The sequence below is a fragment of the Phoenix dactylifera genome, chromosome 3, assembly GCF_009389715.1.
Source record: "Phoenix dactylifera cultivar Barhee BC4 chromosome 3, palm_55x_up_171113_PBpolish2nd_filt_p, whole genome shotgun sequence".
NCBI lineage: Eukaryota > Viridiplantae > Streptophyta > Magnoliopsida > Arecales > Arecaceae > Phoenix > Phoenix dactylifera.
Genome location: NC_052394.1, coordinates 2152803 through 2178413, shown reverse-complemented (window position 1 = coordinate 2178413; position 25611 = coordinate 2152803). Strand labels below are relative to the sequence as shown.

The 25611-nt window shown below is 37.4% G+C and overlaps 1 protein-coding gene across 2 annotated transcripts; it reads left to right on the top strand.

The window, feature by feature from the left end:
• Nucleotides 1-309: 309 nt before the first annotated feature.
• On the top strand, nt 310-25384 carry LOC103710395 (calcium-transporting ATPase 4, endoplasmic reticulum-type-like). Of its 2 annotated transcripts, XM_039124227.1 has the most exons (9): nt 310-545; nt 913-2319; nt 2804-2873; nt 2977-3098; nt 5946-6224; nt 6345-6722; nt 19560-19669; nt 23187-23415; nt 24496-25074. In XM_039124227.1, the coding sequence occupies exons 2-9, from the start codon at nt 913-915 to the stop codon at nt 25072-25074; spliced, it is 3174 nt and encodes a 1057-aa protein (XP_038980155.1). In that variant the 5' UTR covers nt 310-545. The 2 variants fall into 2 exon arrangements, with proteins under 2 accessions (XP_038980155.1, XP_008794312.2); XM_008796090.4 differs by lacking the exon at nt 310-545 and having other exon boundaries at nt 24496-25384.
• Nucleotides 25385-25611: the final 227 nt, after the last annotated feature.

Sequence of the window (25611 nt, the reverse complement as noted above, 5' to 3'; positions counted from 1 at the left end):
ATCGTATACATAAAGATGAATCTTATACGTTTTTATCTATTTTTATTTCACATATTTCATTTTAATAGATGTTTAAAGCATCAACTAAAATATATTAAAGAATAAGTAATAAATATGTTCCATGGAGGTAAGTTCTATACTTATATGGAATATAAAATTATTTATTTATATTTATTTGTATTACAAATTAATTTTAGATTTTATTTAGCTTATAATATGATTAATTTAGAAGAGTTAAAATAGGTATTATTGTAAAGGAGACAGGAGGCGCCGCCATAAATGCTTATGGTTCTGGTCGTTGACTCCATGGAATCTGGCCGGGGCGGCGCATCCAAGCTTGGGGATTATATTATTTGCGTGGAAACGGATATACGGGAAACGTGGTTTCGAGGGACACTCGCAAACACGCGCACCGCCCAATAAAACCGAGCGCGTTTGGCCTCTTCGTTTCTTTCTTTGTTTTCGTTTTTTCCCAGGAAGTGGCGATCAGACGACAAGGAGGAGAAGAACAACGAAGAAAAGAATTCATCTTCCAATCCAGTCGGGTAACCAAACCCTAACACGTTCTTTCTCTTTCCTTCTTCGTAGATCTTTCGGGTTTTTTTTTTTTTTTTTTTGAATATTTGCTTCGTTATTGGGGTCGGATCGATGGGAGTTTCGATCTTTTATGGTGGGCGAAGCGGTTGCTTGGTGAAATCACCACTTGTCCTAAAAGCTTAAGCAAATAGGATGAGATAGATTTATTTATATATTTTAAATTTTCTTACATTGCTAGGGCTTGTTTTATAACAATCGGGCATGAGATCTTGATGCTGAAGTTTGTAGATTCGAGTTTTTGTAGGAAAGATTGTTTTTATTTTTTTGTTTTTTAAGCGTCTAGTTTTTGTCGGTGTCTGGTCGGTTGCCGTCTAGATGGGAAAAGGAGGGCAGGATATTGGGTGGAAGGGCGGAATGGAGCGCCCGACCTCGGCCTTCCCGGCCTGGGCCAGAAGCATTGAGGAGTGCGAGGCCGAATTCGGGGTCTCGGCCGGCGAGGGCCTCCGATCCGATGAGGTCTTGAAGCGCCGCGAGATCCATGGCTGGAACGAACTCGAGAAGCACTCCGGGCCCTCGATCTGGCAGCTGGTTCTTGAACAATTCAATGACACCCTTGTCCGGATCCTCCTCGTGGCCGCCGTGGTCTCGTTCGTCCTCGCTTGGTATGATGGGGAGGAGGGGGGTGAGTTGGAAATCACTGCCTTCGTGGAACCGCTGGTCATCTTTCTTATACTTATTGTGAATGCCATCGTTGGGGTTTGGCAAGAGAATAATGCCGAGAAGGCCCTCGAGGCACTGAAAGAAATCCAGTCAGAACATGCTATGGTTTGGAGGAACGGGGAGTTGAACACCAATTTGCCTGCGAAAGAGCTTGTTCCGGGAGATATCGTGGAGCTCAGGGTCGGGGATAAGGTCCCGGCCGATATGAGGATTCTGTATCTTATAAGCTCCACTCTTAGGGTAGAGCAAGGATCTCTGACAGGAGAGAGTGCTGCCGTGAATAAAACCAATCACTGTGTTGATTCTGAGGACACAGATATCCAAGGGAAAGAGTGCATGGTCTTTGCAGGCACCACTGTTGTGAATGGGAGCTGTGTGTGCTTGGTAACCCAGACTGGCATGAACACAGAAATAGGTAAGATACATTCACAGATCCATGAAGCTTCCCAGAGTGATGATGATACACCATTGAAGAAGAAATTGAATGAATTCGGTGAGGTCCTCACAGCTATAATTGGTGTAATTTGTGTTTTAGTTTGGCTCATCAATGTCAAGTACTTCTTTACTTGGGAGTATGTTGATGGCTGGCCAAGGAATTTCAAGTTCTCGTTTGAGAAGTGCACATATTACTTTGAGATTGCTGTGGCTTTGGCTGTTGCTGCAATTCCTGAGGGCTTGCCAGCAGTGATTACTACATGCCTGGCACTAGGCACTCGGAAGATGGCGCAGAAGAATGCACTGGTCCGGAAGCTGCCGAGTGTCGAGACTTTAGGATGCACCACTGTCATCTGTTCTGATAAGACTGGTACACTGACGACCAATCAGATGTCAGCGGTAAGGCTTGTGGCCATGGGGCGGTTGACAGATACTATTCGGAGCTTTAAAGTGGATGGTACTACATATGATCCTCATGATGGGAAGATCCATGACTGGCCAATAGGTAAAATGGATGCAAATCTTCAAATGATTGCAAAAGCTGCTGCTGTTTGCAATGATGCGAGTATTGCACACTTGGGGCATCAGTTTGTTGCCAGTGGAATGCCAACGGAGGCAGCTTTGAAGGTAAGAGTCCACAAAATTATTTTCTTCACTGTATATTTTTTTCCTTATTAATTTCCTTTTAAGAGCATTCAAAGAGATTCTTTTAAGACAGTTCATTCTCTACACTCTATAGCAGAATGATCCTGTAGCATGAGATTATGTTGGTTGACTCTTAATTAGATATAAATATGGCTGATGCTTCTTTTGTGAGTTCATCATAAAAGAAAATTAGATCTGAGAACGGTTGTGGAATGGATACTAAACAATCTTATAAGATGTTCCATGCTTCTGTAAATGAACTCATGTGACATAGCATGCTTTATGATTTTTTTTTTTCAAAAAAATTGTGCCCCATTTTCATTCTCTGAATTCCAATGGTTGACATTCGTATATTCTAAACTGTCTGTTGGAACTATAATTTCACAGTTTCTATGCAGATTTGACATTACAAAATGCAGTTGATCTTGTAGACTAATAAGTGTTCTTCATCTACATATCCCATCAGGTTCTGGTTGAGAAAATGGGACTTCCTGGAGGGTGTGACTCTTCATCTCTAGAGTCCACTGAGATATTAAGTACGTTAAATTCCTCATAGTCATACCTGATATTTTTCGTCAAGTATTGTACAGTTGCATGAAAAATTATATGAAATGCTTTGCTTATTGCTTAAAATTTTAGGATGCTGTCGATGGTGGAATGGAGTTGCACAAAGGATTGCAACTCTCGAGTTTGATCGCAGTCGAAAATCAATGAGTGTCATTGTGAAATCTAAATCAGGAAGCAATTCCTTACTCGTTAAGGTACACTATCTTCTCCTTCATTTACTTATCAAAATGGTTTCATAATAAATTCTCTTTCTTTGCATGGAGAAAATCTTTTAAAGCTTTTATTACTATGGATTCTTGTTATTTCTAGTTAGGTTGTGTAAAATGGCCATATGGAGTTCTCATATAATGATCTTGAGAGAGGGGCTTTACTTTTTCACCTTTTTCTTATTGCGGGGAAGGGGTTGGAAGACTAGATTTTCTGGTTTGCTCGTATAACTAGAAAAGGGAAAAGAATGGATTTTATAGCGATATAAGCGGTCCAAGGTTCGGGTTTTAGATGACAAGATTTGCTTAATTTAAGGTTAGTTGAAACAGAGTTCAGAATTTATACTTAAAGGAGCGTTTAAGTCAAATCTGATATCAGTTCAATACAGGACCTGAATTTTTGATCAAATTCATTACTGCATAAACAGAGAAATTGATTCTCAAATAACAGCTGAAATGCGATGCCTAATATATTATAAAATCATCATCCTTTTGTAAGGTTATCAAAAGAAAAGGGTGCCCTTAAGGTGACAAGATCCCTCCCTATATCGCAGAGGTGGTAGACACCAAAAGGGTTATTGCCTAAAGAAAATCAAGGCACTAATTTATGAAAAGTTCAACAGATGTGTTAGAAGTAAATACTATGTGTATCCAAAATAATTCAAACATCTTATGATTAATTTCAAGTTTCAAATTCCTCAATCATAATTATCTTTAACATTAGGTATAATATTCTGCATCTTCCAAAACATCAAATGAAGACAACATTCCGTGTCATGTTTCAGACAAAAGTCAAGAAAAAAGCATCGGACAATTTGAATTAGCTTCAAAGATCCAACATGAGAGCAAAATAATGCTAAGCAAAACATATTTGATGTTTCTGAAAAATACAACACAGAAAGTAGATCTTTCAACGTCCTAGAGTAGCCCTTTGTCTATGAGGGCTTCATGGACCAAATAACCCTCAAAATAGAGCTTGCAAACCTCTAAAAAAACCAACCAGAAAAGGGATAGGAAAAATAGTGCTGAACATTCGAGAGGCGCTCACTTGAATGACTCTTGCTTTGTCCCAGGCGCTTGCTTAGGCATTGCCTTAGCAAATCCTCCTCATATGGAGACTAGTTTGAGGCATTCAGGTGTTTTCTCACCTTGCCTAAGTAACTAAGTGAGCTATGAGGTATCTAATGGCTACAAATTACTTGTTAGTGGACAAGGAAAAGGCATGTGCAATGCACATGAGGGGAGCAAAAAAATAGTCTAAGGGGACAGGGAGGAAGGGAGGGAAAAGGAGGGAGGGAGGGAGGGAGGTGGTTTTCAGATGTGGGTTGAGACATGATAGAAAGATGTGGACATTGAAGTAGGGAAGGATTGTTGTCTGAAAATACTTAAATCCTAACTTTGAATTTTTATTTTTAAAATTTAGGATTAATTTGTCTCTCTCCTATTGCCTTGGTAGAGAAAGATGTGATTATCTTTTCAATTTGAGCGGTGCTTGCCTAAGTTAAGAACCTGGATAATCATCAAAGACACCCTCGTCATGTGTGTGTGTGTGAGAGAGAGTGAGGGCCTTTTAAATTCTATGGTTGTGTCAAGTATACCTTGGGGTGTATGCATGGTCGGTGGAACCGTCCTGAATCGCCTGGTTCGGGGCATCCCGAGCTATACTGGCGGCTCACCGGGACGGTTCCGGCAACCAAACCGAGACGCCGTTGCCGGAGGGGGAGAAGGAGAGGAAAAAAGAGGAAGAGAGAGAGAGAGAGCAGGAGGGAGGGAGATGGAGAGGAAGGAAGAGAGGCCGATCTGGGGCAGGCCGGCAGAGGCCGGGGAGCCTCCGCGCGGAAGAGGTGAAAGCTGGGAAGAGCAGAGGCGGGGCTCCACCTTTGGTCTCTTGTTTCGTTCGAAACAGAGGCCCGGAGGGGGCCCCTTTATTTTTGCAGGTTTTAAGTTGAAGTCGGCAAACCCATTGCCGACTTCACTTAATTTATATATATATATATATATATATATATATATATAAATTTTGCGATATTTAAGTGAAGTTCGCAAACGATTTGCTGACTTGTTCGAAACAGAGACCCGACCGTGGCCTCCGCCTCCTGCCCGGGCGTCGGCCTCTGGGCGCCGACCTCCGCCACCCTCCACGGCCTCCTTCTCTTTCCCTTTCTCTCTCACCCTTCTCTCTCTCTTTTCCTCTCTCCCGTTCGCTCTCTCCCATTTGCTCTCCCTTGCCTTCTCTGCTGTGTTAGTACAGGCCCGGCATGGCACGACGCGAGCCTGTACCGACTCGTGTTGTTGGGCAACCGGTATGGTGCCGGTACCGGCACCGTAGACCGTGGCTGCATGGTTTGAAAATTTATCAAGTATTTTAAGTACTATACACACTTGTCTATGTAGAACTGACAATCTTATAATGTGTAAATGATGAATAGGTTATTACTTTGGATATTTTGCATCAGCTTGTAGAATTTAGATGCAGATGCAATTTGAGAAACATGTTTCTCTAACGAATGATTCGATAATGTTTATCTTAAAGTGCCCTTTGCTGACAATGTAATGTGTTAATGATCCCCCCCCCTCCTTTTAAGACAAAGTGATCTAGCATCCTTAGTGGGGCCTTTTTGCTAGTTCCTTTAGTCTCCTCAGCAGTAGTTTTTATCAACTATGGTGGGTTTAACTAATCAGTTTTATTCATTTTTGTGCTTGTTTACCTTTGCATTTCACAACTATTAAATGTTTTGACATCTTCATTATGTTTTGTCATGTTTTCAAAGTTTTCTGAAGTCATTTTGTTGTAACTAGAAAACGAGCTTCTGGAATTAAAGCTGCATTTTGCAGGGAGCTGTGGAAAATCTGCTGGAGAGGAGCTCTTACATTCAGTTGCTTGATGGTTCAGTTGTGCTGTTGGATGAAAGTTCAAAAGGTCTCATTTTGAAAGCCCTTCATGAAATGTCAACCGATGCTTTGCGCTGTTTGGGTTTTGCATACAAGGATGATCTATCAGAATTCTCAAGCTACGATGGTGAAGACCATCCAGCTCACAAGCTTCTACTTGATCCATCTAACTACTCTTCAATTGAAAGTGATCTCATTTTTGTTGGCCTGGTTGGGCTGAGGGTAGGGCAATCCATGCTCATTTTATAACTTGATAACACTGCACCTTTTTTGCTTATATCTTCTTCTGAAATCTGTTTGTCATTGACGGACATGTCTCCTGTCTTATTTGCATTATTGTAGGATCCTCCACGACAAGAGGTTCACAAAGCAATTGAGGACTGTAGAGAAGCTGGCATTCGAGTCATGGTGATAACAGGAGATAACAAAGAAACAGCAGAAACAATTTGCCGTGAAATAGGCGTCTTTGGACCTGCCGAAGACATAAGTTTGAAAAGTCTCACAGGGAAAGAATTTATGTCCCTTGCTGATAAAAAAGTTCTTCTAAGGCAAAGTTGTAGTCTTCTTTTCTCTAGGGCTGAACCAAAGCATAAACAAGAGATTGTCAGATTGCTGAAAGAAGACGGTGAGGTGGTCGCGATGACGGGTGATGGGGTGAATGATGCCCCTGCATTGAAATTGGCTGACATTGGTATTGCAATGGGCATTGCTGGAACTGAGGTACATAGCATTTGCTATCTTCTTTTTCTTTTTCTCTTTAACCATCCTGTTGCCCAGTAGATACAACCCAAGAGGGGGGGGTGAATTGGGTCTTTTAAAACTTTTATGCTACTTCTAAAACTTTTTGATTAACTATGCTAAGTTGTATAGATGCACAGTGAAAGTTAAACTTAGCAAGGGTTTGATGTATAGACTTCGACTTGATTAAATATGCTTGCAACTAAAGGATGTACGGATAAGAATTAAGCAAGCAATTTATCTAAGTAAGTAAGTGTGTTAGTTAGACAATAACTAGAGGCATTACATACACAAAGGACATATAGTGGTTCGGTGCACCCCAGCACCTACATCCACTCCCCAAGACCTCTTGGGAATTTCACTATAATCCTACCGATTACAGCCGGTTGTTTTACAAGCTCACAACCCAACTTGTTGTTTTACGAGCGCACAACGAACTCGGTCGGTTTTCCCAGGCTCACCGACTAGAACCTCCCCGATTGTTTTCCCGGGATCACAATCAAACCCTTACACGTTGGTTTTACCCTCGGCTCACCAACAAACCTATCACCGTTGGTTTTCCCTTTGGCTCACCAACAAACCTTAACCCCTTGATTCAATCCCTTGATTGAATCAAGTTACAAGATATTAAAACAAAGTATAAAACAAAACAAAGCTTCTTAAACAAGCAAATATGATAATATAAACAAATAGAGTAAAGAGAAGCCCTCAAACGAGTTTTGAAGATGGAGGAGCTCGGCTTCTTCTTTACTTGATCCTCCTCTGATTTGGCATGAAGTAGAGGATCCCTGAGGCAGCACACGGATGGAGAGGAAGCTTTCGGATTCACTTGGATGCTCTTCTTCTCTCTATTTCGTTTTGGATGGCCCTTTTGTGCTTATGGGAGATTTCCTTTGTAATCTCTTTGAGATCTCTTTCCTAGATGATCTCTCCCACTTCCATAATTTCTCCCCTAGCTCTCTTCTTGTTTTTATAGCTTTAGATGGCGTGGAAACAAGAATATAGCCGTTAGAGACAAGAAAAAGAGCCGTTGGACACAGTCTGCATTTCCTGACAATGTTACCGTTGGGATCGGAGTCGACTCGCGCGATCAGGAGTCGGCTCGCCTGTTGCAGGAGTCGGCTCGTGTTTTACCGGAGATGACTCGGCCACTGTTCCAAATTTGAATTAATGTGCTTGCCTCGACTGGGAGTCGACTCGTCTTAACCTGGAGTCGACTCGCCAACTTCTGGAGCTGACTTGGCAATTTCGGAGTCGGCTCATCCACTGAAGTCCGTGGATCTAATTTTGAATTTTGTCCTCTCGAGTCGACTCGACTGTCCTGGGAGTCGACTCGAATCTCAGAGCCCGAACTCCCGATCCTCTGTCTTTTGGCTCGTCCAGTCTTGGAGTCGACTCGAACTTCCTTGGAGTCGACTCGGCTCTCAGTTTGCGAAACACAGCCTTCTGCCATCTTGGTGTAGCGCTGCCTTGGAGTCGACTCGAGCTGTCTGGGAGTCGACTCGAATCTCAGAGGCAGTAACTTGGTTTTCTGTCTGTTGATGGTCGCGGAGTCTCGGAGTCGTCTCGTGCAATGCGGGAGTCGACTCGAATCTCAGAGTCCCAAAAATGCTATCTGACTTTTTCCTTGTGTTCCGCTGAGAGTCGACTCTTGCTTTCTTTGGAGTCGACCTACCAACCATCGGAGTCGACTCGCGTTCCACTGGAGTCGACTCGAATCTCAGACCCGAAAACTGCTCTCTGACTTTTCTGCCTGTGACTCCTAGGAGTCGACTCATACTTCTCCGGAGTCGACTCGAATTCCACTGGAGTCGACTCGAAGACTGTTCTTTTGAATTTTTCTTTTGATTTTACTCCTCCAATTTGAATCCTTTGAACTTTAAACTTGGGCCAATAAATTGTAGCTTTCTTCCAACTTGAGAGCTTTGGAGGCCTTCTTGTGTTCTTCCAACTTGCTATGTTCCTTGCAAAATAAATATCTTTCTCCTTGCAACATAAACATTAGTATCTATACTTCAGGGTTTTGTGATCATCAAAATCAATCTATGAATCAATCTTTGGGTCATCAATCTCCCCCTTTTTGATGATGACAAAACTTGGAGTATATGCAATATAAAAGATATTGATTTCTAGAAGTAATACATAGCTAAGTTGCATGAAGTGGAAAACATATATATTTAAAAACATACTTCATGATAATGCTTTAGATTTAATCAGCTTAACACAATCAACATATTTAAATTTTAAGCTGATTTGTATTTAATTCAAAGTAATAAAGCATTCTGAGTATATAGCATATACTTAGATATTTCTCCCCCTTTTTGACAACATCAAAAAGATAGTGAAACATTAAGTACAAAGATCAGAGCAGAACACATCGAGTGTGAATTCAAGAGGTTTTTTAATTTGATACCACAGATAGTTTTCTAATCAAGTGTAGGTGGAATCTTGTTTAGGTTAATTCAAGAAGTACCACAAATGATATTCAAGGAAAAATATGAGTGGAAATCTAACCTCTCTTCACTAAGTATGAAAGCTTGTTCATTTAAGACCTTTTGCCTAATCTATTAAGTATTTTATCAATAGGAGAGCAATTCAATTGATTTTCAGAGTAAAAGATCAAAACTTATATATTTGAAAGACATATCATCCTGTTGGATCATTAATTCTTAATGACTTCAAGGTTCTTTATGATAATAAGAGCATTGGGGCACAAATACCAAAATATGAATTCATGCAATTTTTGATACATCTTAAAACTCTTTTAAAGACTTTCTTTTATTTCTTTAGAGAATAAGCACAATTTGATACATAAAATAATGAATTGGCACAAAATTGAAGTTCTAAAGAGCAAGCCAATTATGACTCATTAGTGAAGTTCAAAATAGATTTTCTAAGAGATACTCAAGAAAATTTAATACATTGTTTTCCCCCTGTTTCATTAAATTAGAGGCTCTCAAGATTTGTAATTTGGTTCATGAGTGATGCATAAGATATACTAACCAAATAACATGCCTCAAGGTGTATCATAAAGATTTTCAGATTTAAGTTTCAGATGATACATATTGGAGAGTATTAGGATTACTTTTCATTTAGTATTCTTTCTCTCTCCTTTAGCTATAGATTTATGCAATTAAGTCCAATAAGACCTCTCCTTCTGAAATTTTCTTTCTTCCCCTCAATTGATCATTCCATTTAAGAGTTTAGAATCCTAAGATAATGTTCAACAAAATTGTCAATCTCAAAAATGTATTTTCTATAAGTTTCAGCTTATTTTCATAAGACTCAAGGTTTGAGATAAGACAACCTTTATAGAACTCATCTCAAGGTAATTAAAGCATGTCTTGCAATATAAGGAGGTTCATCAAAATCAATCCATAAAATTCAAAGTATGCATCAAAATAAAGTGTCTTTGGGATAGGATACTGAATATCTAAAGCTCTCCCTCAAAAGATGCATTCTTCTTTAATCATTTTAATTGTTGAATTTCAGATTTTAGTGACAAACGTGAATAACACTGAAATTCTGTAATATCAAGAATGTAGAGTAATCTAGTATTATTCCAAAATTTGTAGTAATTACTCTTTCTAATCCTTTACGAACAAGTTATGCTTTCTCATAATCTTAGAGAAAATGTATAGAAATATTAATCAGAAAATGATTCATTTGAAGCTTAGTTTCTTTCAACCGCATTTACATTTTCTTTCTTTTAGAATCATTTGAGTGAGCTGAAATATTTCTAGCTTTAAGATAATTCACTCTATTGATAGAAGTGTTTAATAATGTAGGAGAGAAAAACATATAGATGATTATTGAAATATATATATGTTTTTAGAACTCAATTTCTTAATCATAGTTTTTCAGCAATGTATACATGAAGCACAATAAATCTTTTTAATATCAAAATAAAATCATATATTTAGAAATTTTTGTTTGCAATCAAGATCATCGAAAGACACATCATTTGAACCAATATTAGTATACTTTGAAGATAAGAAATGATATGTTTCGGATGCGTATCGGAGCAATCACCAAAGGCATCAAAATTAATTCTGTTTTTCTTAAAGTAAGACTTTATTTAAAAATCACATTTAGTTTAAGCTTTTATACAAAATCAGATTCTGAATTACATAGGATTTTCAATAGAGGCTCTCAAACTCATACTTTGAGATATGTATCTTCCACATTATAGCTCATCTTAAATGATTACGATTGAAAATACATATTTCAAACATATAAGAGCATATTCAGAATCTTTGTATTAAATGTTGAGTTTTGGTACGAATTTGAACATTATATACCAAATTTAGGCAAGTTGAAGGATAGAATAAAATTTATTTTCCCTAAATAGAGATATCCTTCTCTTCTTCTTTATTCAACTTTCAGATTTTAGAGATGATTGCTAACAACAAATCTGAAATTTCTTTTCAATAAAACTAAGCAAAAGATGTTATGTAGTATTTCAAACATTCAATCAAGTTGTCCAAGTATGGGGTACTACAAAAGATATTGAGAACCCATAATTTAAAATATCATGCCACATGCAAAATATAGTGTGTGTTAAGTCATACATTAAAATATTAAGAACAAGCATGTCAAGTATCAAAATCAATTCTTTTCAAATAAACTCCCCCTATTTAAATATAATTTTGCACTGATTTCATCCTTAAAGTGTGTTTCCATGTGACTAAAAATTTGACTTAATTCTACTTTCATTTACTTTGTTTTTCATTTATAACTTTCTTATGCTCTATACTCTATTTGCTCCCTATCCGGTGGAGTTGGGAAGGGGCACGAGGTACTACCACTAGCCTCCCTCTTGTGCCGTCCCTAATATGCCCTACACCGAATAGTTGGGTCAAATAGTGCCGGGTACTACCACTAGCCTCCCCATTGGCACCATCCCTATGATGAGCAATATAGAAAGGTTAAAATGTTTACTTCAAAACCTCTCTGTTTAAGTGTAATTAATTATGGATTTTATCCCTTCCAAAAGAATGCTCACACAAGTCTCACAAATGTGTCGAATATATTAAGTTTGTTTTGCTTTTCCTTAAGGTTGAAGTGTTTGCCTCTACTTGGATTTTACTTCTCTTGAATAATATCCATTTTCTTTTCTTTATCTCTCTCTCTTTTTGTTATTCTCAAGTAATTTTCATGAGAGAGCAGAATAGAGAATTAATCTTACGTATCATATATATGTATATCATGCAAACAACATTTTCATTATGCTCAAGGATTCATAACTTCTCACAAGTTATTTTACATCAACATTTTAAGCATATACTTGTGTATTTCATGGTTATGACATAGGCAAAGATATATTTTAGTTTGGGCAAACCATGAAATAATTTCTAAAAGTATAAGTCAGTCAATACACATATAGACATGATATCAAAAATTAATAATTAAAGAATTTAATCATGCCATAATAAGATTTAAGTTACTGACTTTACTCAACTAATTTGTGAGAAAGGTATCTAAATTACCTATTCATTATATGTTCTTCAAGCCAAACTAGATTTCTTATGTGTGAACTTTTGGCTGAAGAAGATCCTCTCTCTTGTTTGCATGTGAATGTTTAGTGTATCTTACATGAAGATATCCTTCAAGTTGAAATTTTTCATTTTTCTTTCTTGAAGGAAGGTCATTAGTTTCTTTAAGATACAAAGCATTCATCCAACATATATATATTTTTTTTAACTAGATGACTCAATATAAGATATGACAATAGTTGCATGTTGAGTCACTTTACTCAAGAGATTGCCTAAATATAAGCAAGCACATATCATTTGAACTAAAGAGATAGATTCATTAACCAAGATAGTTTAAGTCAATTTAGTTTAGATTCTATTTGCTTAAGATAATTATCAATAAGATATGTTAACTATGTTTTAATCAATTTATCTTAAACATTTGTTTCTATCAAAATTCAGATTATGATTTATTTGTTATCAATAAAATATGATTAATTAAAGTTAGAGTCTTGCACAAGGTCACATAATGAGCATACAATCTGGTCTACTAGCTGTATGATAAAATAATTATTCTATCATGCTTCAATACAGCTTTAACACAATAGATCTACTTTGCTCATCCTTTTCAAATTCTACAAGATGGGGTCATAGATATACCTTCTTCATGCCAATCTTCTATAAGAGTTTTCTTGTGGACTAACGTTGGTCAATGAAGATCCCCTTTCCTGTTTGTCTTAATTTGGAGTTTGAGAGAAGATGTTAATTCATTCATCATATTTCAAACTCACTTTGCAATATAACTCTTCATTAGTAGAACCAAAAATGATGTCATCAATGCATACTTTGAGCAAATAAGATATCACAAATTCATCTTTTTGATGCATAGATTTATCACTATTACTTTCTATCAAAAAGGTTGCTTAAGCTTTTATATATCATGCTTTTGATGCTTGTTCTAAATCACATATTGCTTTATCATATATGTAATGTGTATTTTTAAATATGGTGGTTATTTTTCATAGATCTTCTTTTTAATGAAGTAACCACATAGGAGTGAATTCTACACATTCATTTGACAGAATATAAAGCTCATGAAGCAAGCACATGATAATGATGATCTTTACTTCTAATCATGCAAGAATCTTTATCAAGATCTATTTCCTCTTTTCTTGATTTAGTCTTTTAGTAGTCATCAATTTTTCTTCATTAAGTGCATATGTAAAAGTTTAACCATATAATTTGATTTTAGTATTTTGATAATAAATCATTAGTCTCATAAAGAATAAAATGAATTGATACTTCTACAACTAGAATTTTTCATGAATGTTCTATATGCATTGCTTGATGAATGATATCCAAGGATAGAAGTATCTTTATCAGATTTGGCATTATTTTCATAATAACATGTACGACTGAAAAATATGAAAGATATGCAATGATTCATTTTCCATTTTTCAGAAGATCAAAATTTTCATCAAAAATAGAAATCATATGTATGACAAGCAGTGATGATAGTCTTTTAAAAATTATTTAAGTAGATGACTATCATACATAATTGTCTTTTTCATTTCTTCAAGAATTCTATTAATCCTATTTTGCTTATGGTGTCCTTGGTGCTGAAATCATTGAATTTAATATTATTTTCTGTATAACCTTAATCAGGATTTTGGTTTTCAACACTGTGCCATGATCTTCACAGTTTGGAAACCTTTTTCATTTGAAACGCTTTTACAAGATTTAGTAAATACAGAAAAATACTTCAGTTTTATTTTCCAAGAATAAATCCAATGTAAGCTTTTGAAAACTTAGAGATGGAAACATCTTTAGATTTAGAAATTGATTCTTGTTTGTTTTCTTAGTTAACATGCATAGCAAACTTTGACCTTTCAGAAGATACTCTAAGTAAGCCAATGCCAAAGTCTTTTGAAATTAAATCCATACTCGCATGAGTTGATATTATATGCCAAAGATGGTTTCTTTAATCTTGGTATTTATAGTGCAATATTCAAAGGCATACCAAGTACACATTTTCATATCTATGATCAATAAACAATAATGCCATGGATAAAAGCTCTCAATCAAGCATATAGAGAATTCATAGAGTTATTCTTAATAAATTGATTAATCATCTAGCAACTTATCCAACAATAAGTAAAGTATAATATAGAAAGATGGAGAAATTTGAAGTTATTTCTTCTATTTTAATTATTTTTCTTGATTACATTTAAGTTTCATTCTTTAATATATGTCTAGAGCACCCAATGTCCAATTTAACATCTTTTGTTGGAGCCTTGAGTGCTAGACACACCTGCAGAAAATATTTAGATTTTCAACTTAGGAACCCAAGCTCTTTTGGGTCCTTGCAGGTTAGCTATTATTGTTCCTTTTGGAACCCATATTTTCTTAATAGCTATTTTGTCCATAGGCTTGCAGATTTTAGGACTACAAGAAGTGTATTTCTGCATCTTCTTATTAAATTTAACAAACATGGATTTAACATGAGTGGTAGATAATCCTTCAGTTTTCTGTTTTCGCCTTTTAGGTTTATCAAATTTGTAATGTACAGATTTAGGAACAAAAGAGATTTTGCATAACCTTTGTTCCTGTTTATCAGCATTATAAGAATCTATTTTAAAATGATTAGAAACTGTTTTAACAAACATATTCTTGAAAGATTTTTGGGTGTACCAAGGTTGACATCCTAATCCAATATTATCAAATTCAGCTCTTTGATTATTTATCATTAGATTCAACTTTTCAGAGCTCAAAGTAAATCTTTCAACAACAGGTTTTAATTTGTCAACTTCTTTAGTTAATCTTTTGTTATCTTCTGAAAGCAATTCATTATTTTTCTTAAGTTTATCATGGCTTTCAGTGAGAAGTTGGTTTTTCTGATTTAGTTCTTGATTTTCTTTAATTAAGATTTCAGTTTTACCAGTTAGTTTCAGTTTTTCATCTATTAGAATTTGATTTTCATTCTTCAAGTTCTTGTTCTTACAAACAAGTTTCTTATATTCTAAATACAAATCAGAAAAGGCATCGTGAAGTTCATCAAATGTAAAATTGCTTTCAGTTTCAGCATGTACCTCATGTGCCATGAAACATGAATTTGCAATATGATACTGCTCTTCTTCTACACATGATGTTTTAGATTTGTTAGTGCATTCATATTTGTCTTCAAGCATATTCCATATTTCTTTAGCAGTCATGCAAGAAGATATGCAATTAAACTTATTCCTATCTAATGCACAATATAATAGGTTCATGGCTTTTGAATTTTGTTGAACCATTTTCTCATTATGACTAGTGTTTGTGTGTGTTCCATTGACTATAATGCTCCATAAATTATAATCAAGTGATTGTATAAAAATGCGCATGCGTGCTTTCCAATGTGTATAGTTTATGCCATTAAATAGTGGAGGTCTATCAATTAATTGTCCATCTCCTAGAAAACTATCTATTTGAGTTGTCATGATCTTTGGCTCTTTGACGGTTAGGTCAAACACAAGGCAAGAAACTATAGAGCACCTGCTCTGATACCACTTGTTGCCCAGTAGATACAACCCAAGAGGAGGGGGTGAATTGGGTCTTTTAAAACTTTTATGCTACTTCTAAAACTTTTTGATTAACTATGCTAAGTTGTATAGATGCACAGTGAAAGTTAAACTTAGCAAGGGTTTGATGTATAGACTTCGACTTGATTAAATATGCTTGCAACTAAAGGATGTACGGATAAGAATTAAGCAAGCAATTTATCTAAGTAAGTAAGTGTGTTAGTTAGACAATAACTAGAGGCATTACAAACACAAAGGACATATAGTGGTTCGGTGCACCCCAGCACCTACATCCACTCCCCAAGACCTCTTGGGAATTTCACTATAATCCTACCGATTACAGCCGGTTGTTTTACAAGCTCACAACCCAACTTGTTGTTTTACGAGCGCACAACGAACTCGGTCGGTTTTCCCAGGCTCACCGACTAGAACCTCCCCGATTGTTTTCCCGGGATCACAATCAAACCCTTACACGTTGGTTTTACCCTCGGCTCACCAACAAACCTATCACCGTTGGTTTTCCCTTTGGCTCACCAACAAACCTTAACCCCTTGATTCAATCCCTTGATTGAATCAAGTTACAAGATATTAAAACAAAGTATAAAACAAAACAAAGCTTCTTAAACAAGCAAATATGATAATATAAACAAATAGAGTAAAGAGAAGCCCTCAAACGAGTTTTGAAGATGGAGGAGCTCGGCTTCTTCTTTACTTGATCCTCCTCTGATTTGGCATGAAGTAGAGGATCCCTGAGGCAGCACACGGATGGAGAGGAAGCTTTCGGATTCACTTGGATGCTCTTCTTCTCTCTATTTCGTTTTGGATGGCCCTTTTGTGCTTATGGGAGATTTCCTTTGTAATCTCTTTGAGATCTCTTTCCTAGATGATCTCTCCCACTTCCATAATTTCTCCCCTAGCTCTCTTCTTGTTTTTATAGCTTTAGATGGCGTGGAAACAAGAATATAGCCGTTAGAGACAAGAAAAAGAGCCGTTGGACACAGTCTGCATTTCCTGACAATGTTACCGTTGGGATCGGAGTCGACTCGCGCGATCAGGAGTCGGCTCGCCTGTTGCAGGAGTCGGCTCGTGTTTTACCGGAGACGACTCGGCCACTGTTCCAAATTTGAATTAATGTGCTTGCCTCGACTGGGAGTCGACTCGTCTTAACCTGGAGTCGACTCGCCAACTTCTGGAGCTGACTTGGCAATTTCGGAGTCGGCTCATCCACTGAAGTCCGTGGATCTAATTTTGAATTTTGTCCTCTCGAGTCGACTCGACTGTCCTGGGAGTCGACTCGAATCTCAGAGCCCGAACTCCCGATCCTCTGTCTTTTGGCTCGTCCAGTCTTGGAGTCGACTCGAACTTCCTTGGAGTCGACTCGGCTCTCAGTTTGCGAAACACAGCCTTCTGCCATCTTGGTGTAGCGCTGCCTTGGAGTCGACTCGAGCTGTCTGGGAGTCGACTCGAATCTCAGAGGCAGTAACTTGGTTTTCTGTCTGTTGATGGTCGCGGAGTCTCGGAGTCGACTCGTGCAATGCGGGAGTCGACTCGAATCTCAGAGTCCCAAAAATGCTCTCTGACTTTTTTCTTGTGTTCCGCTGAGAGTCGACTCTTGCTTTCTTTGGAGTCGACCTACCAACCATCGGAGTCGACTCGCGTTCCACTGGAGTCGACTCGAATCTCAGACCCGAAAACTGCTCTGACTTTTCTGCCTGTGACTCCTAGGAGTCGACTCATACTTCTCCGGAGTCGACTCATACTTCTCCGGAGTCGACTCGAATTCCACTGGAGTCGACTCGAAGACTGTTCTTTTGAATTTTTCTTTTGATTTTACTCCTCCAATTTGAATCCTTTGAACTTTAAACTTGGGCCAATAAATTGTAGCTTTCTTCCAACTTGAGAGCTTTGGAGGCCTTCTTGTGTTCTTCCAACTTGCTATGTTCCTTGCAAAATAAATATCTTTCTCCTTACAACATAAACATTAGTATCTATACTTCAGGGTTTTGTGATCTTCAGGCTGGAACTGAGGTACATAGCATTTGCTATCTTCTTTTTCTTTTTCTCTTTAACCATCCTTTCTTTTTTCGTGGAACACCTTATAGTCCTCTTGGCTATCTGCAGCAGAATGTTAAATATAATTTCCATGAGATTCTAGAAAAGGAAATTTCTTAAAAACTGATGTCTAGACTTAAAGGATACTTTAATGCAAGAACTACATCCCATAACTCTTATCATACACTATCATATTTTTGGTGCAATAAATTTTCAATTCTTTAAGCATTTTCTTGAGTGAGAATGCTATTATTTTTGAGTTTTTTAAAGTATTTTTTTTTCATGTAAACACCTTCTTGTCTCTCGGTTTCTGGGTTTGCAATTGTGTAAAATTGTTGGAGCTGGCATAGGGTCCAGATGACATCATGGGAAACTGCTTCAGTTATCCCTTGCATTGGTGCTGGCCATTTGGGAGGAAAGGTACATGAGTTTATTTTGGAACATTGTCATGTGAAAGTAGAAAATGAAGAACATAAAGGAAAGAAATTGTGGTTTAGTTCTTGATGGAGACAATTTTCTCCAAAGATTCTGCTTGTTATTTGTGAGAGGGTCATCTGTAGCACCATAATTAAAGTTTTTACTCCTAAAATTTTAGACTCTAGTCACCTATTGTGGGGCATCTTAACTATTTTGCTAATTCTCATATCAGCTTGATAGGGAACCCGTTGTCACTGATAGAGGTCAGGTTGTGCGGTTACTTTGTTTAGATTCTTTTGAAGTTGTGCATTAGACTCTCAAGAATCCAGATCTTTTATACGAGACTAGCAACCAGAAATGTGCAATGCATGCTTAAGGAAAGCAATAAAAAAAAATAAAGATCAATATGTTATATTTCTGAAAATTAAAAAAATGAATGCACAAATTGAATACATAAAATTAATATAAAAAGAAAAGTAAATTGAAAAATGAAATGCAATGATAAATATCTGGTTTCTATTAATAAAAAGGAACAAGAGTAGACCACCTAATTACAGTCAGAGAATCCAGTCTATTTTTTCCCCAAAATATAAGAGTAGAGATAGAGGATAAGTGATTTTTTTTAAAGTTTTTTCTTTCTTTCCTTCGATTTTACATATGAAATGCATCTTAATATTGAAGTAGCGTATTTCGGTATAAAAGTTGATGGACAAAGTCAAGAAGGAAACTTCCAGTACTCTGAAACTGTTTTTTTTTATGATATTAAATAGATCATCATGGAAGTTGGCACTAGTAGATTGTTGTGTAGAAGTTTGTTTTTTTTTTCTTTTTCTCTTTGGGGGGGGGGGGGGAGGGCAGGGCACGGTTGCCAGGGACTGCCTGTCTTTATGAGATTAGGGATGTGCTTATGACAGCAATGTTTGCTCTGTGCCTGTGACCATAAGATGGCAGATAACTGGCTGGAAAGTAGCACAATGACTCATTTTTGAAGTCTGCTGCGCTATCAGATATACTGCTTTTGTTGGAATATAAGCTTGACATGACAGTTGGATTGCTTGTTGGACGATAGTTTTGGTTTACATTTCTTCTTTGTGCGTGCCATTTGGAGACCTTTTCCAGGTCCATGTTTCTACTGATAATAATAAAAGAAGCCTTTTCTCAATCAAGAAAAAGGTTTTCTTCCAGCTGCCTTATTGTTTCTTTGCTACAGTTATTTTTAGTATCCGTTAATGGTCATCTATTTTTCTTCCAGTTGTCTTATTCACTTTCTGCTTCAGTTTTTTTTTAATTATCCTTTAATGGTCATCTATTTATTCCAGGTTGCTAAGGAAGCTTCAGACATGGTGTTAGCAGATGATAATTTCAATACAATAGTTGCTGCAGTTGGTGAAGGAAGATCGATTTACAACAACATGAAGGCTTTTATAAGGTTTTCTTGTTCTCATCAATTTTGTTATACCTAGGCTAGTCCCAAATTTTATTAATTATCAATCTGATCTTTAGAAAGATCATTCTTAACCAAAATGTCTCAAATGGCTTTGGACAGAAATTCAATGATGCCATTTTATGTGTGGACTATATAATGCTAATGATGTAAATAAATCAGATGTTGGCATATCTTCCAACGGATATATGGCCATAAATTGGTATCTTAATATGGATCTTGGGAGTGCAAACAGTGAGAGTCAACTGTACGCCATATTAAATGTTTCTATATTAATAAATTACACAATCAATAGTGAGGAATATGTAGATTTGATGTAAACAAACGCATGTAATAATAAGAAGAAGACATGTACCTCGGTGTAGTTTTATTGTAGGTTGGAGATCCTTATTTGGTTGAACACATAGATACCCATAAAAATGTCTCATGTTGCCATTAGCAAAGGAGGTTGCTTTAACTGTAGCCCCTTTCAAGGCTAGGTCAATTTGGGTGGGCTCCTTACTGTGAGCTTAAACTGTGTATCACCTGCAAGGTTGGCTTTCCTACCAATGACTTGTCCTTCTGAGTTGTACAGTAGGCCTCTTGTCTTGCCCAAACTTTTCTTGGCCATAATGTCACCATATGCATGAGGGTTGATATCAGCTGGTTTCGAATTGCTCAATTCTTTTGTGGAGCCTTCTCAAATTTTGTGTTCAATATTGATCCAATGATGACCTTTGCAGTTACTGTCACATGGCTTATATGTGAGGTTGGTACCTTATTTGTTATTGGATATATTTTGATTCTCATGACTTTTGGGTAGAAATATTATTGAATAAACAGAGTCATTCAATAGCTTACTGAACTTTATTTCTCCCAAATTTCTGATAATCATGAATCAGCAAAGTTAGCTGATACACATCATTGAAATTAGAAACTATGCCCCAAGTTTCAATTTTAGTGAAGGTATTGTACTATAGTTCTTTTTACTAGTGGCATGGACTTAAGGATTAGGTCCAGGAACCATCCAACCTGGACCTGGGCCTTAGAGGGATCAGGTCTAAATTTTCATTCGTACTCCATCCATTACTCAATAAAGTCTGGTTTGGGCTCGGGTGTGTTATGGAACTATAAGACTTGTCTTGTCTGCGGGCAGGTACCCAATGGATCCATATGTTAGAAGCTAGAGACAATGATCAAAAAAGAAGAGATGATAATGAAACCTTTGGTGGAAGGCAACACGAGAGGCCAAGGGATGGTGATGGAAGCCTGGAAGGAAAAACTAATTTTACTAATACATTTTATGAAAAGCCTAAAGGTTTAAGAATCAATATCTAAGTAAATCTTTAGGCTTGGGTTGGATTGATTATGTTTTTACCAGACACAGGCCCAGACCTCAAACTTTCTATGGGTCTAACTTTGGACCCATGTCCAACTCAAGATCTACTGCCCTAGATTGGGGTCATGTCCGGGTGGAATCAGGATCTAGGGGTCTGAGTGATAGACATAATTGGCACAATTCTAGTTAGCACTTTCTGGAAACTAGTAGACTCCAACAGAAGCAGTTGGAAGTGAGAAAATCAAGAAAATATCTTGATTTGAATAATAAAAGCTACCAGGACGTTCAAATTTTGAAAACATGAGAAGCTTAGCAGTTTGTAATATGTGCCTTACTTTATGAGCTATATCTAGAAAACAGACAATAAAACTATTAAGGAATGATTTTTCGGTTACCAGCAGTAAATCCATTATAGCATAATTTGATAAAAATCTTAAGAACTCATTATGTTTTTTAAGATATAATTTGGAGGATATAAATTCTTTATTTTTTACACAGAATTTTTTTTATGAGGTTATTGGATTTGCTATTTCCCTTATTCTTTAAGAGTACTGATTGAGATCTATATGACAGGCAGTCATTATAGGAAAAAGTGTATTATTTGAAACAAAATGGGATTTTCAATTTTTTATGTTCTAGTAAATGAATATTAAGTTGATTCATGATCATGTGGAGAGAGGTTACATGTGGGCAAAACGCAGTTTAGAATGTCTAGGAAATATTGAAATGATCTATTACAAGTTGCTTATATTGTTGATTGTATTTTTCTTCATCTTTTTTTTAATAGATTGATTGGATTTTAATAATCATTGTTCTATGTATCATCACTGGTATTCTGTCTTCTACAATTGGATCATTGTATAAACTCTTTGCATGTTGAGGGGTGCCTTGGATGCTTGCTGTCTAGTTGCATAAACTTAAACTGTATGACCAAGGCAAGTTGCTCTACTTGACTATAGGCCTCCTAGATTTTATGTTAGGCCCTTCTGCTAGTATGTTTTTTCCCTCTAACCCAAAGCTATCTACTTGACCTGACTTGACAGGACTTGCCTCATCTAACTTGACTCATTGGGTCCACCATTCGGGTACAAAACGGTCAGGCTTGACCACTAGCAGGTCGTGTCAGGTTCATATTGACATTATCTGACCATTGGGTCATGATATTGGCACTCTTCATCACAAATACCCTTTTTTAAGTTTGGTTTTACTAAAATGTGTTATTATCAGTTTCATTTTTTTAAGAGCAATTACTTGAAATGACAACATTCCATCATGAAAATAAGGAAAGAAAGTGCTGCTATCAGTCACAATTTTTTAGTGCAGTTACTTGAAATGTCAACATTCCATCATGAAAATAAGGGAAAAAACTATTGTTATCAGTTACATTTTTTTAGAGTAATTAATTGAAATGACAACATTCCATCATGAAAATAAGGAAAGAAAGAAAGAACCTAGACCTTACCCTAATCCTCCAATCCATCATGACCTGCCTCACCTCCTCCCCCATCTTCCCCCCCTTGAATGTTTTCTCCCCTCTCTTTTGTGTGTCTGCCATTTTTCCCTCCCTCCCTCTCTCTCCCTCCTGCATCTCCTCTTTCCCTTCCCTCCCATCTCCTCTTTTCAGCCTTTTCACGAACCCTACCCATCTTCTTCTCCTCTCCTTATCTCCACTGTCTCGGCCACCATTGGAACACATTCTTTGAGTTCAGGCCCACCAGTGCCATACTGTTGCCATTGAGTTGATCGATCGCTGTTACAATCTAAAAACCTCCTTTCCCTTTCCTCTCTCATCTTTAATGGCCCGGCAACTGCTGGAACCATCATTTCACTGCTCGAGGTCTACTACTGCCATCTTGCCACCTATCCCTTCTCTTGTTTCACCATTCTCCTTTTCCTTCCATTTGCAAGCTGGTTTAGAGAATGTGGCTCGAGTATCTGGGGATTTTGGTCAGCCTTGGCAGGGCCACTGGTGGGTCAGAAATGGATTTTGCAACCATCAGGCTGTAGTCCAGTTTACAGCATTGCCTATCTAGTTACCATTTTGTTTCTGTTATTGGACTTCCCACAGTATCTGATTTTATGCATAGTTTTTGAAAGATATGCTTTTTTTTTCAGTTAATCTATGAATTGGAGATTTTTTTGATGGTTTTAGTGCCTCATTTTCTTTTTTTGCCTCTTGTGCAGATACATGATCTCCTCAAACATCGGTGAAGTTGCTTCTATTTTTCTAACAGCAGCTTTAGGTATTCCTGAAGGGCTTATTCCAGTTCAGCTTTTATGGGTCAATCTTGTCACAGATGGCCCGCCTGCAACAGCTTTGGGATTTAATCCACCAGATAAAGATATTATGAAGAAACCCCCTCGAAGGAGTGATGACTCATTGATCACTGCATGGATTCTATTCCGATATATGGTAAACCATCTTCCCTCTGTTTCCTTTGGGACCAGTGACTGTTCTGTACGTTCCTCCAAATTTACATGCACCTATCTCATATGGCGTTTGATGCACTCCATGTAATACTTATAATTAAAATATTGAAAAGTAAAATTATTCTCTTTCTGCTTCTCTGCACAAGCTGATTAATCTGTCTGCTCTACAGACTCATGCATTTAACTGACAATTATATATTCATCTTGAGCAATGTGCATACTAGCTGTCATATTTGCCTTGTATATGCGTACATCCATCTCTGAAACTTTCTGTAGTTTTTATCTTATTCTAGTAAGCGAATTAGCTTTCTCGTAAGTGCAGGGTTAAATATTTAGGTAACTGACTTTGGTAGATTTATGATGGCCTACACTATCTTGATTGATGTTTTTGTGTGTGTGTGTGGTTCAAGACATGTATATACTCCATGGAAACGATACGTATGATGCTTGTTTTGCAAACTCATAAGAAAACCCAGCCATCAGAACTAGTCATTATCATAGTTGGTGCAAAAATATATCCAGGGGCATGCTGGATATACATGTGTTTGTGGATGAAGAGCACCTACATGTGCCATGCACATTATATCCTGTGCTAACTGTGTGGGTTCCAGATCAATCCTTTGGCGGGATACATACAATTCAGTGACAAGTTGGGTGCATGGCATGTGTATGTGCCACCTCCATGCACGTGTCGATAGAGTATTCTGTATAGCTATACAGTTTTATTTTGTCTTTTCTAATATGCATGCTAATTTACCAATTAATTACCGAGCTTTAGGTCTCTTCTTTTTTTCTTTTTTTTTTTGTTGCTGCTGCTAAAACGGAAGTATCATACATAGCGTGTATGGATACAGCTAAAAAAAGTCAAAAAACAGTACATTACGGAGAGCATTAGACAACTCCGCCTCTCCCACCCATAAATGATCATCTGAATGCTTTAGGTCTTCTGAAGGGACAATATTTCATGCATTTTTTGCTAGTGGACCTTTCACTGGAAATTCTTTTGCCTTGAGAGAAATATTTATGAACTTGTGAAATGACTCTTTTTCACTCCACATTGCAGGTCATTGGGCTTTATGTGGGGATTGCAACTGTTGGCATTTTTATCATATGGTATACACATGGTTCATTCATGGGAATTGACTTGAGTGGTGATGGGCATACTCTTGTCACGTATTCTCAGCTCTCCAACTGGGGCCAGTGCTCCTCGTGGGTGGGTTTCAAGGTCGCCCCATTTACTGCCGGAGCACAGCGTTTTACCTTTGACACTGACCCCTGTGACTATTTCGGGTCTGGTAAAGTGAAGGCAATGACCCTCTCTCTTTCTGTCCTGGTGGCTATCGAGATGTTCAATTCACTGAATGCTCTCTCTGAAGATGGGAGCCTTCTGAGCATGCCTCCTTGGGTCAATCCGTGGCTCCTTTTGGCCATGTCCGTCTCGTTCGGGCTGCACTTCTTGATTCTATATGTACCCTTCCTTGCTCAAGTGTTTGGAATTGTGCCTCTCAGTTTTAATGAATGGCTTTTGGTGCTAGCGGTTGCTTTCCCGGTAATCCTTATTGATGAGGTTCTCAAGTTTGTTGGCCGGTGCACAAGCTCTTCTGGTGCCAAAAGACGATCCAAGAAGCACAAAGATGAGTAGTTGCTAAAGCAGAGTTGGGAACTGAAGTTTCCCATGGGAGATACTGTTCCGCAATGGTGCATTATTATTAGCATGGCAACGCTAAAGTTCTGAACGCTCAATTCTTTTCTTCCTTGAGGGGGATTGTTTGAGAAGGGTTGACTAGGAGAATACTGGAAAATCAAGAGGGTATTGGATAAGCATGGAATCTGGAGAGACTAGCTTAATTTTTGAACACCTTTCATATTTTTAAAAGGATGCTGAATTTTATCAGCAGCTTATTTTGTAGATCACATTAGCTGCAATGGAATGTACATTCTACTTCAAGTTATAGGTTGAATAGTCAATGATGCTATCTGCAGCCAAATGTACTGCAGACCTTATTGACTCTGCAGCATGGCTACACAAGTAAGGCCAATTTGCGGTGCTTCGTTTGACTCTGTGTGTATTTCGTGCTGTTTATCTCTACCCTATTACTGCCAAGTTCCCACAAGTTATGCATTATTTCTCGACCCTATTACTGCCGAGTTCCCACAAGTCATATGCAAAATATATGAT